This window comes from Cetorhinus maximus, chromosome 24 (assembly GCF_964194155.1).
Source record: "Cetorhinus maximus chromosome 24, sCetMax3.hap1.1, whole genome shotgun sequence".
Taxonomy (NCBI): Eukaryota; Metazoa; Chordata; class Chondrichthyes; order Lamniformes; family Cetorhinidae; genus Cetorhinus; species Cetorhinus maximus.
The window spans coordinates 34,959,240-34,972,422 of NC_135902.1; the positions used below are offsets into that span (position 1 = coordinate 34,959,240).

Sequence of the window (13,183 nt, forward strand, 5' to 3'; positions counted from 1 at the left end):
TCATGTTAGCAGCAACCCTTTTCAAAACAATTAGACAGACCACGCAGACTGATTTTGTAGCTGGGCTGATAACTGAGCAAATGAAAAACATGCTGAACTTTTTCACTCAAGTAGGTTTTCCTCCAATATCATATGTTTGCCCATAGGGAAAGAAAATACCATCTGTATGGTAGGACAGCAACACCAATTCACAAGAGGGGTTAAGTGAATTCAAACAAGAGTCAGGAGAGGGGTAGAATATTACAAAATAATGACAAAAACCATTGGCTTAGCAGTCACTGTCACAGCAGCTAGTGTTTCTGCCTCATTACGTTCCCAGGCAAGGAGCTAGAGTAGAGATAGCATAGGTCAACAACTGAACAACTGAACTCGGTAGAAACATTTGGCAAACAGAAGATAACTTGGATCATTACAATTTTTCTCACTATATAAATGAACATTTCTTTAGAATTAGCAACTGATAGTATTGTAAGATGGATGAGGAAGCACTGTTTGACTTGCCCTTTTTAGACAAGCTTTCAGGTCTGGCTTTTATTCTTAAAGTTAACTTTGCTAATTAGACAGGACACTATTTTCACACATGTAATAGTACAATGTAATATTATCTTGCTCTCTGCCAAGAAAAAAGCTGCATTAATGTAACAAATTAGGAGCTGCTAACGATTTAAAACTTCAGACAATAAAAAATTTAACAGGTGGTCAAGGAGCAAGTCAATACCAAAAGTCTTGCTTATCCGTGCAATCTGAATTTCACTTGCTAAAACCGATTTCATAGCAGATTAAACATTTCTACCATATCTGTATAAGGATGCATATTTCCAGACTGAAAAGGTGTTAAGGATGTAGATCCGTTTATCAGAATAAATGTGCAGGCCTGGGTTATGGAGAACATAAGTTTCCTTTTTAGTTACTTTAGAGATATAAAATGAACAAATGTCTGTTCCCAAGCTTTGCATCAGGACAAAGCTGTTTTACTGGAATTTGTTTATGCACAGGTTGGTTAGGAGTTAGACTTGTTGCCTGCCTCATAATGGCTGGTTACATCGGAACAGGAGTAGGCCATTCGGCCCCTCGAGCTTGTTCTGCCAATCCATGAGATCATGGCTGATCTGTATCCTAACTCTATCCACCGGTCTTGGCTTCATGTTCACTAATACGCTTAACTCGCAAAAATCTATCAACCTCAGATTTAAAGTTAATTGAATTTGCATCTACTGATTTTTGTGGTGAGAGTTTCACACTTCATGTGAAGAATATTTCCTAACTTTTCTCCTGAATGGCCTGACTCCACTTTTAAAGTTATGCCACTTTGTCAGCCAACATAAGGCATACAAGTGTTTAGAGATTCCGTGACGGTGTCTTGGTTTAATGGATTTATTTCAGGGATTTCTCTCTCAGTTTCTGATCTGCTCTGAAGTTCTAAGATAAAAGCAAAATACTGTTGATGCCAGGAATCATACAGTCATACAGACTCGAAACGTTAACCCTGTTTCTCTCTCCACAGATGCTGTCAGACCTGCTGAGTTTTTCCAGCATTTTCTGTTTTTATTTGCCCTGAAGTTCTATCTGATGGAACATGATGGGCACAGTATGGGAAGCCTTTCAGAGTTATTCGTTAACAGCCCCTTCACATTACAGCGATGATGACAGTAACCTTAACTATGAGAGCACCTTTGCAATATAACAGCGGTGCCGATTCTGCCTTTGGAGGAAGACAACTACCTACAGAGATTCTTTTTGACAGGGACAGTATGGAAATTTGGCCACAAATCTAAATGCTGATGCCAGCACTGATGTAGCCAGTGATGGAGATTGCTAAATTGCTGTTCTCTACAATCTTTCTGCAGCCGACAGGCAATGTTGGCATTAATTCCTAGGGGTTTGGCAGCACTTTGCATAATCTGACACTGAACAAAGCCTAACCAACAATGTTGATTTTTGGAAGCATGTTGAAATTATGGGTATTACCTTGTAACCTTGATTAATTCCATTAATAAACTGAGGACTGGGTGGTGTCCATGTGAATCGAATGGTAGTGGAATTAATGGCTTCAGCATGCACATTTCCTGGAGGCACTGTAGGAACTGGGAAAAACAACAGAAACTCAAACTGGTTCCACAAGAGAGAAAAATTGGAGAATAAATGGTGCTTTGAGACAAAGCATTCATACACATAGGATAATAAATAGTTTTACAGTCACTTTTGATTAGTGTATAACCCTGGCCAGAATTTTCCCGTCAGCGATTTGGGGGCGGGGCCTACTCGCCGACGGGAAAATGACGCAGAATGACATCGGGAGGAACCCCTGACATCATCCTGGTCCCTTTAAATTTTTAGGAAGGTGGGTGGACAGCGAAATCAGCTGTCCGCCCGCTGACCTGTCAATCGCCAATTAAGGCCATTGACAGGCTAATTAAGATCATTAAAGACCTGCCCGTCCAACCATAAGGCTGGCGGGCAGGCCAGGAGCCCCAGTGGGATGAGGTTTCATGTCTGTTTTTAAAAAGTGTAATAAAGTTTTTGTCATTTTTATTAACATGTCCGATCTCGTGTGACATTGTCACTTGAGGGGGACATGTTAATAATATTTTTATTTTTCTATTTTTTAACTTCTGTGCACTGTCACTAATCTCCCTGAGACAGCACTTAGTCTCAGGGAGCAGGAAGCGCCCTGTCGGGAAGGCCGCTGGGCGGGCCTTAATTGGTCCGCCCACTCAAAATGGCGGCGGGCCCCGTTTCGGCGGTGGGGGTCAGCTGTCTGCCTGCCGCCGAGCCGGTGGGGCACGCCCACCAAGGGCAAAATTATGCTCCCTGCTATGATCAGCATGCTACAGATGCCATGTTTCTACGCCACACTTACTTTGAAGTTTTGGTTTGGAACTCCTAATGGCTTCTTCTACTGTTTAAGTTGACTGCAAAGGACTGAAATAAAGGGTCTTACATGGGTGTGCAATGTCTTTTTTCCCCAGTATGGTTCCGCCTACTCATGCAATTATGCAGCCAAGCAGGTGGAATAGCCAGCCGGTTCTAGACCAGCACCACCGTTGCTCTTTTCTGGGCACCAGGGGATTTGTGAAAACAGCCTGATGGATAGACCACATTAAAAAAGCTCTCTTGAATGTAATGTTGAATTAAGGGTTTCGGTAATAATTAATGTTTTAGCTGTCTTCTCTATTAACCTTAGAGGGACATTTTTGCTGCTGGTTCTCAATGTGCAAGTCTCATACACCTGTCGGGAACCCCAATGCAAAGCCCCAGATTCATTAGGGCTGGAACGTGGAAAGAGCCAGTGAAATGCAAGTCTTCCCAGTAGCTAATCTTAGCGAATCAGGCATTTGCATTAGGTGTTGCCAGGTGCACAAGGACCACATTTCAGGAATGAATAGTACAAGCAGAGCCCATAAATCGATGCAAAAGTAACTAAAGAAAGACTTGTAGTTATATAGCACCTTTCATGATTCAGGTCATCCCAAAATCACCAATAAATACTTTTCAAGTGTAGCCACTGTTGTAATGTAGGAAATGTGGCAGCCAATTTGCACACAGCATGATCCCACAAACAGCAATATGATAATGATCAATTATGACGTTAACTGAGGGATAAATATTAGCCAGGACACCAGGGTAACTCCCTGTTCTTCTTCAATTTAATGTCATAGAATCTTTTATATCCACCTGAGAGGGCAGACAGGCCTTGGTTTAAATCTCATCTGAAAGATCACTAGACTGATGTGTGACAGCTTTTTTTGCACTCAAGTCCTTAGGAGGGACTTGAACCCATAATGTTGTAACTCAGAAGCAGGAGTACTACTATCTAAGCCTCACTACAGAGTACATAGTTGCGACCCAACAATATTTATGGACTAGAAGTAGTTCTAGTTAAGTAACTTAAATCAAATTAAATTTTAAATGTACATTAGGGGTTTTATATCCTCTCCTTTACTGTCTGTAAATTTATCCAATAATGTGCAAGTTACAAAGAAGTGGTTGAATTTCCTGAATTGCTAAATTTAACAACAAACCATCTGCTACATTTACAGAATAATTATTTTTATGCAATCCCCATTAGGGACTTTACTTTCTAAATTGGTAATAGTAATTTTGGTGAGGCAACAGTAGCTTGTGATACTTTAGCCTTGTTTCACTTCCCTTCCCATGAGTGCTCAATACCCACCCCCTTGTAGGGTCCACTCCGTGACAGTTGGGCTGTAGATTCCCAGACCAGCCCCATTATAGGATGCAACAGCAATCTCATAATTGGTCCAGATGATGAGGTCCTCAAGCAAGAAATTATTAACATCAGAACTAGTGATGTTCTTATACTGGTGCTCTACAGGTAAACCTGCCAAGCAATACCTGAAAAGAGAGAAGCGAAGTCAATCATACAGCTGATTAAACACTTTTTTCAGACACTTTTGAGCAGTATGCACACCAAAGTATACACAAAGTGTGCTGCTAATAAGAAAATATACTTCAGAAAAATGCTGTCTAATTACAGTTGTGAGATATTTTGGATAGCTTAATGTTTTCAAATTTAAACATCTGAAAGGAGTTTTTGTATTGACCAAATCCTGCTGACTCTTGGGCCGAAATTTTTTGTGAAGGCGGTGGCCCCGATCCCCAGCTGAAAAGTCAGGGGTGAACCCACCTCTGCAGGGCTGGGAAACCACAATCAAATTAACGGCTGTTAATTAATTGCCTGAGGTCATGGCTTCTACTCCCATGAGGGAGAATGTTCTGCCTTCCGGAGCTGCTGGCTAATCAGATGGCCAGCAGTTGTCTAGTCCAAGCAGCGCCGTCAGAACTGGTGGCCACTGCAGGGTCTGCAGTCCATCCCCTACGAGGAGGAGACCAGACTGCATGGTAAGTCGAGTTGGCTTCGTCAGGGCCTGTCTGACTGGCTCTGGCAAGGGCCATGGTGGGGCAGGTGGGGGAATCTTCCATTGGGTACAGGGTGCCCAAACAGGACCAGTCCCTGCAACCCCCCCTAGGCCTGTAGCCAGGCTGCCACAATTTATTTGGAGGGCTCACCACATGGTGTGGGAAACCCCCTCTCCCCTCTCTCAGGATGTTAAATATCAACACAGCAAATTGCAATTTATAAACAATGCAAAGTACAAAAGAAAACTCAGCAAGCTTATGTTGAACATCAAGCTTTAAGGCCATTAGGCGATAGCGCATCTTAACTAGTTTCCCGTTTGTTGATTTGAAACAGAATATAGAGCCATTTTCTGGTTTGTCATTTTCTTTTGTCAGCTCCTAGTTGCTTTTTACAATGGAAACACAAGAAAAAATATATCCTCAAAAATACATGGCCACAGTTATTGGCTTAAGTTTCATCCATGAAGACAGAGAGCAAAGACTCTGTTCTGAGATACCTGATAATGTAACCCTTGAGGGCTCCATTCTGATGGTTTTCTGGGGGTGGCTGCCATTGAATCATAATAGACTGATTGGTCCTGCCACTCGCAATGACATTTTGTGGGGATGCACTTGGTGGTTCTTCAGGTAGTGACAACCTGCAAGAATTTAAACCATTTGGTTATGAAAAATATAAAGTTAGAGATAATACTCAGTTTCAGCAAAACAGAACTTAGTGGACCACAAGAAACAAAAAAATGGATTGCGCAGTAATCAATGTACCAATGACTCACAAATTTATTTATTTTTGTTTTATTCATTGACGGGATGTGGGCGTCACTGGCTAGGCCAGCATTTATTGCCCATCCCTAATTGCCCTTGATAATGTGGTGGTGAGCTGCCTTCTTGAAACGCTGCAGTCCCTATGGTATAGGTACACCCACGGTGCTGTTAGAGAGGGAGTTCCGGGATTTTGACGCAGCAACAGTGAAGGAACGGCGATATATTTCCAAGTCAGGATGCTGAGTGATTTGGAGGGGAACTTTCAGGTGGTGGTGTTCCCATCTATCTGCTGCCCTTGTTCTTCTAGGTGGTAGTGGTCGTTGGTTTTGAAGGTGCGGTCTAAGGAGCCTTTCTGTAGTGCATCTTGTAGATGGTACACACTGCTGCCACTGTTCGTTGATGGTGGAGGGAGTGAATGTTTGTGATATTGGTGCCAGTCAAGCGGGCTACTTTGTCCTGGATGGTGTCAAGCTTCTTGAGTGTTGTTGGAGTTGCACTCATCCAGGCAGGTGGGCAGTATTCCATCACAGTCCTGACTTGTGCCTTGTAGATGGTGGACAGGCTTTGGGGGGTCAGGAAGTGAGGTACTCGCTGCAGGATTCCCAGCCTCTGACCTGCTCTTGTAGCCACAGTATTTATATGGCTGGCCAGTCAGTTTCTGGTCAATGGTAACCCCGAGGATGTTGATAGTGGAAGATTCAGCAATGGTAATGTCATTGAATGTCAAGGGGGCAATGATTAGATTCTCTCTTGTTGGAGATGGTCATTGCCTGGCACTTGTGTGGTGTGAATGTCACTTGTCAGCCCAAGCCTGGATATTTTCCAGGTCTTGCTGCATTTGGAAATGGACCGCTTCGGTATCTGAGGAGTCGTGAATGGTGCTGAACATTGTGCAATCATCAGCAAACATCCTCGCTTCAGACCTTATGATAGAAAGAAGGTCATTGATGAAGCAGCTGAAGATAGTTGGGCCTAGGACACTACCCTGAGGAACTCCTGCAGTGATGTCCTGGAACTGAGGTGATTGTCTTCCAACAACCACAACCATCTTCCTTTGCGCCAGGTATGATTCCAACCAGCGGAGAGTTTCCCCTTTGATTCCCATTGACTCCAGTTTTGCTAGGGCTCCTTGATGCCACACTAGATCAAATGCTGCCTTGATATCAAGAGCAGTCACTCTCACCTTACCTCTGGAGTTCAGCTCTTTTGCCCATGTTGCCAAGACTGTAATGAGGTCAGAAGCTGAGTGACACTGGTGGTAGTTCCTTGGTGTTTAAGAATAGTAAATGATGGAAATATGGCAGCTTTTGTAATCTATTTGATAAGCTCCCATAACAGATATCTGTGTCGATAATGAATCTTCTTGGGACAAATAGGAAATTGTAAATTAAATGACGAATGACTAAATAGGAAACAAAGGCCAGTTTGTGATCAGTTGTAACATGCAGAGTAACCTGATCATTAGTCCTTGGGGATCTCAGAGCTCATAATATTCAGTTATAATCCCAATAAGATTTGTGGCATATCACAATTCATCTTTTAAACCAACTTCACTGTATTGGAAGCTAACTTACCTCTCGGTCTCTCTGCTGTATTGGCTCTTTCCAACATCATTCACAGCACAGATACGGAACTGATAGGACCTGGCTGGAATGAGTCCCCTGACCAACAGCCCCACTGATTCTGGGTTAACACTCATCAGGTGAACAGTCCAAGGGGAATCTGCAACAAAAAAAAGGGTTTTTATTTGAGAGCACACAGATTTTGGCTTTAAGGCAACTGGTAAAAACTGCTTTTGAGAAAACCCTGAAAGGTATGGGACAATGGGAAGGAGTGTTGTACGGACAGAGGTCAACATTTTTAAGTTAGTGGAATGACAATTCACTTTCACTGTTCTGTTAACAGTTCCCCTCAATAACATCTCACATTTTAATACAACCCTCAACATAATGTCTCCAGATGCTTCAGACAGAAGTCAGTGGACAACATCAGCAGTAAAGAGTTAGCATAGGTGTCCAAATGAGTTTGGAGGAGAGATAAGTTGAAAGAAAAGGCGTTCTAGATCAGTGTTATCCGATAGGAATTGGTGACTACAGCAACGCTGTTTTAGCCATATGTAATAATTTTCATAGAAAATTCCTTACCTCCTCTCTCAAACAATACAGGTAAATGTATTTCACACATGTTCTATGTATTTTAAAAAACACCCTCCATTATTCAATACCACAAAGTAAAGCCCTAACAATGACCTAAGCACACCTTTAACATTTTACTAAAAAATGCGCAAAAGGATAAAGTACATACACATATGCAATATGAATGAGACAATGACAGTATCTATTACCTGTTTATTACTTACTTTTTAGAAATACAATTAGTCACATCTGGTTTCCTAATTAGCTACATGTGGCTAGTGGCTTATGTATTGGACAACACTGTCCTTGTCAGTGTGCCACCAAAGTAGTGAGGAAGTGGGGAATAGGAGGGAATGTATGGGAGACCAGAATCAAAGGAACAAATTGTACCAACAGAGTTATAAGGCTGTAGGAGGTGGCAGGGGTTGGGTAGAGCTAGGACATGAAAAGATGTGGATTTTGAATTTAGGGTATTGTAGAGATAAGAGCAATGGAGGTTCAATTGAAAGTCTCTTTCAGTGGAATGACTCAAGTTTTATACGACTGATTTCTTCTCCGCCGATGCTGCCAGACTTGCTGAGTTTTTCCAGGTAATTCTGTTTTTGTTTTGTTTTCAAGTTTTATACATGCTCCTTCACCTTTAGCCCTTTGGTCGTATACAGGGCAAGAGTAGCAAAATAATATTAAAGTATAGCTGTGGGAAATCAACCTCTAGCTGCAAGACTAATTTTTATACAAGTGCTAATTCCTTTGCCCTGGTACAATTGTGATTAAGACATTATTCCATATTGTTTGTACTCCGTGAGCTACAGTTTTGTCTATAGTTTAGACATCAATGAATAAATGGTTACAAAAACACATGAAAAGGCCTGGAAGCTTATTGCTTGTTGGCAGTCTCAACAGTTTGGAGAATCTGTTTGTAGAAGTCATGAGGAAAAAGCGTTTCCCAAAGAGAATGTCTCTAGATGCTTCAGGCAGGGAGATGGCGACGTTGTGGTATTGTCACTGGACGAGTACTCCAGATACCCAGGGTGCTCTGGGGACCTGGGTGTGAATCCCACTGTGGCAGATGGTGAAATTTGAATTCAATAAAAAATCTGGAATTAAAAGTCTAATGATGACTTTGAAATCATTGTTTCATAATGGTTGTTTCATATGATTGTTGTAAAAACCCATCTGGTTCACTAATGTCCTCTAGGGAACGAAATCTACCATCCTTACCTGGTCTGGTCCACACGTGACTCCAGACCCATAGCAATGTGGATGACTCTTAAATGCCCTCTGAAATGGCCTAGCAAGCCACTCAGTTCTCAAGGGAAATTAGGGATAGGCAATAAATGCTGGCCCAGCCAGCAACACCCAGGAACGAATAAAAGACAACGAATAAAGAATGGAATTATAGGATTTTTTTTAAAGGAAAAGAAAACAACTTTCTAACTATCAGGCTTCAAAAGTTAAATTATTAGTATATGATGTTCCTTGTGTAAAGGCTGTTACATCAATAAACTTTGGTGCAGTACTGACTCTTGTGGCAACTGCCATACCAGCACTAACTGGTAATCAGTAGTGCACTGATATAGACTAATTGCATTGACTCTTGTAACCACTGGCAAACCAGCTCAGACTCTATAGCCAACTCTAGTAGCTAATGTGTGCTAACTTTTGTCGCCACTGGTAAATGAGTAATGTACAGTTGAATGCAGAAGAAATTTATAGTTAAAAAAAAGCCTCTGACATAGCTAACTAGTGGTAAAAAAAAATAGAAGATTCTGGAAATGTAAACCAAGTGTGCCAGCATCTAAAAAAAATGGAAGAGATAGATTAATATTTCAGGTGTAGATCTTATGTCAGAGCTGCTGTCAAAAACCAAATGTCCACTATTAAATGTGATTCCATGATTGGGCAGCACTTATTGAACAATCCTGAGTACACTCATATACACCATGAGTTGCACTAACAACTAATTTAGGATAACCAGTCAAGCTCATAATGTGGCTCATGTATACCTCCTGGAAGCGACATAAATTCATATGCAGTGACCTGTTTTCTGCCAACAAAAAGAATATATTCAAGCCTTGCACTTTTTTGAATTACCCGGAAGTATGGGGAGCTTATAGTTCCTTGTTGTTTTCTCCATGGCAATGCCTCGGCCAATCAAAGTCGACTTGCCAACCAATCAGCACCCCTTTTCTCCAGCAGTACAAGTTGTTGTGATTGTTCGAAATTTGGCATTCTTGCATTTGTGATAAGTGATGAAAAGCTTTGGCCACACGTCTCTCTTTTCAGCAATATGTTTTAATTTCACATTTCTAGCACTTAGAGTTTTAAGTTTTTTTTTAGCTAACCAATTAAGTTTACGTGGTTCAGGAAATGCTTTAGAAATCCTGCCTAGCATTGTGACAAATCACAATTCTATTTTTCTGTCCTGAACATTTTGACCTCTACTGGACTATGGTTCCATTGAACGTATGACCCATACGGTCCTTTGAGATTTCTCTACCATTCAGTAAGATCATGGCTGATCCCTGAATTCAATTCTAATTTCCTGCCCAATCCATATATCCCTCAATTCCACTAAAGTCTAAAAATCCGTCCATCTCAGCCCTGAATATACTTAATGACTGACTATCCACAGCTCTCTGGGGTACAGAATTCCAAAGATTCACAACCCCCTGAATGAAGAAATTCCTCGTCATCTCAGTTTTAAATGATTGACTTTTCAGCTATTGACACAGTGCCAGTGTGATGCTAGGTATGTAGACCATGCATCCCCAAGACTGGTGGATCGTATCAAACAGCATGTGCCAGCCACTGTTTGCAACGGGCAGGGTACAAACCATACCCAGCCAGCCCATGCTTGCAAAACTCAAAACACAGTGTCCAACATTAGATGTGATTCCATGATTGGACAACATTTGCTAAATAATCCTCAATGTGCTAAGAATTATGTTGACAACCAATTTAACATTGGCAGCCAGGTTCACAATGTGGTGCATTTGCATGTAATGGAAGCTGCATATATTAATACATAGGACCCTGTTCTCAGCAGACAGAAAGAACATGTACACACATTGCGCCTGTTTCAGCTAAACAAAATGAGTGACAGCCACTCACTGACTTATCCTTCAAGCAATGCCTTGACCAATCAGGGTCAAGCTGCCTGATTTAAATTTCAAACAATGCTTGGCAGTTAACTGTCAGTCACCATCAGTGGTGCATTCTCCATGACAACACCACTTATGAATCAATCAGCACCTTCTTCACGTACAGTATAAATTGTTGTTTCTCCCCTTATATTGGCATTCTTGAAAGTGTCCTAACGAGTGCAAGACGAAAAGTTTGCACATCTCTTTTTCAGCAATAGCCAAGAATCTTATTCGTTTTGATGAGATCATCTCTCATTCTTCGAATCTCCAGAGGGTATTGGCCCATTCCACTCAACCTCACATCACAGGACAACCTGAATCAGGAATCAATGTAGTGAACCTTCGCTGCACAGCCTCACTCGTGCCAGGTTCTCACTAGTATCTAGCAATTATTGACCAAGCTGAATGTTGGCAGGCTGTAGGAATGGGTATTGGGGGGAGGCTTGGGGTGGGGTAGGGCATCACCACTGGGCCTATCCTGAATGTATTCTCACTCAATAATCACATATCTGCATTCCCAGCAAGGGAGTCCCTGAACAACAATGAGCTAGGAACTATATCTGATATTCCTTTTCCTAACCCAGGTAAAATCCAATAATATACCCACTCCAGTCTCCAGCTGAGATGAGCTGAAACCTGGAATTTTTTTGTCTCTACTGACAGAGATAGCAGGGAAGGCGGCAGGATTTTAAACTAGCTTCTACTGAACAGTAGGACTTCTGATCTGCCGCAGTGGAATATGCGCTGCAAATATTTACGATGATAGCTCCATAGTGATTCCACAATGATATATAACCTTAATTTAGTTAAAGACTAAGATGTTTGGTAAAAACACTTTAATCAAAAATATGTTGTCATATTTTTAATATTTTAAATATTTTGTTGACAGTGGCAGCAGAGGCAACCCGCAACCACGCAACCAGCTCGGATTCTGATGCTGCCAGTTCGGACCCTACCATTCAACAACCACAGGGCAGCCTAAACACACACCATCAACTTTGCCACGGCCAACGCATGCGCAGAAACAATGCATGCAGTAGAGATCTGGGACAGAAGAAAACCCGGACAAATGCATCCTGGGAAGGCTTGACCCTGGACACGGAGCAAAGGGCCAAATTATGGGATGGTCCCACAAAATCCGGGATGGTTGGTCACCCTGCTTGACTCACTTGTCAATCAAAAATCTGTCTAAATCAGCTTTGAATATACTCAGAGATAAAAACAAAAAGCTAAAAGCTACTGCGGATGCTGGAAATCCAAAACAAAAACAGAATTACCTGGAAAAACTCAGCAGGTCTGGCAGCATCGGCGGAGAAGAAATCAGTTAACGTTTCGAGCCTTCATGGCCCTTCGGCAGAACTGAAGCATAGTTAGGAGAAAGGAGAAATATAAACTGGTTTAAGGTGGGGGGGGGGGGGGGGGGGGGGAAGAGAGAAGTTGAGGGTGTGGTGGATTGTGGAGATAAGCAAGCCGTGATAGGAGCAGATAATCAAAAGATGTCAGAGACAAAAGGATCAAAGAGGTGTTGAAGGTGGTGATATTTGTCTAAGAAAAGTGCTAATTAAGAATGGAAGACAGGATACTCAAAGTACAGCTCTAGTGGGGGTGGGGTGGACAGACTAACAAGGTTTTAGTTTTAGATTTAAAAATAATGGAAATAGGTGGGGAAAGAAGAATCTATATAAATTATTGAAAAAAAGGGGGGGGGGAGAAACGGGGTGGGGATGGGGGGAGAGGGAGTTTAAGATCTAAAGTTGTTGAATTCAATATTCAGCCCGGAAGGCTGTAAAGTGCCTAGTCGGAAGATGAGGTGCTGTTCCTCCAGTTTGCGTTGGGCTTCACTGGAACAATGCAGCAAGCCAAGGACAGACATGTGGGCAAGAGAACAGGGTGGAGTGTTAAAATGGCAAGCGACAGGGAGGTTTGGGTCTTTCTTGCGGACAGACCGCAGGTGTTCCCCAAAACGGTCGCCCAGTTTGCGTTTGGTCTCTCCAATGTAGAGGAGACCGCATTGGGAGCAACGAATGCAGTAGACTAAGTTAGGGGAAATGCAAGTGAAATGCTGCTTCACTTGAATGGAGTGTTTGGGCCCTTGGACGGTGAGGAGAGAGGAAGTGAAGGGGCAGGTGTTGCATCTTCTGCGTGGGCATGGGGAGGTGCCATAAGTGGGGGTTGAGGAGTAGGGGGTGATGGAGGAGTGGACCAGGGTGTCCCGGAGGGAACGATCCCTGCGGAATGCCGTCAGGGGGGGTGAAGGGA

The 13,183-nt window shown here is 42.4% G+C and overlaps 1 protein-coding gene across 1 annotated transcript in view; it reads right to left on the minus strand.

Annotated features, from left to right (window-relative positions):
* sdk2b (sidekick cell adhesion molecule 2b) overlaps positions 1–13,183 on the minus strand; it is a 981,988-nt gene that overhangs the window by 278,552 nt on the left and 690,253 nt on the right. The window contains exons 15-18 of the mRNA XM_078571006.1: positions 7,218–7,365; positions 5,379–5,519; positions 4,175–4,356; positions 1,969–2,084 (exon numbers count right to left, since the gene is read on the minus strand). Coding sequence (XP_078427132.1) covers positions 1,969–2,084; positions 4,175–4,356; positions 5,379–5,519; positions 7,218–7,365 — 587 coding nt within the window. The remainder of the gene's footprint in view (positions 1–1,968; positions 2,085–4,174; positions 4,357–5,378; positions 5,520–7,217; positions 7,366–13,183) is intronic.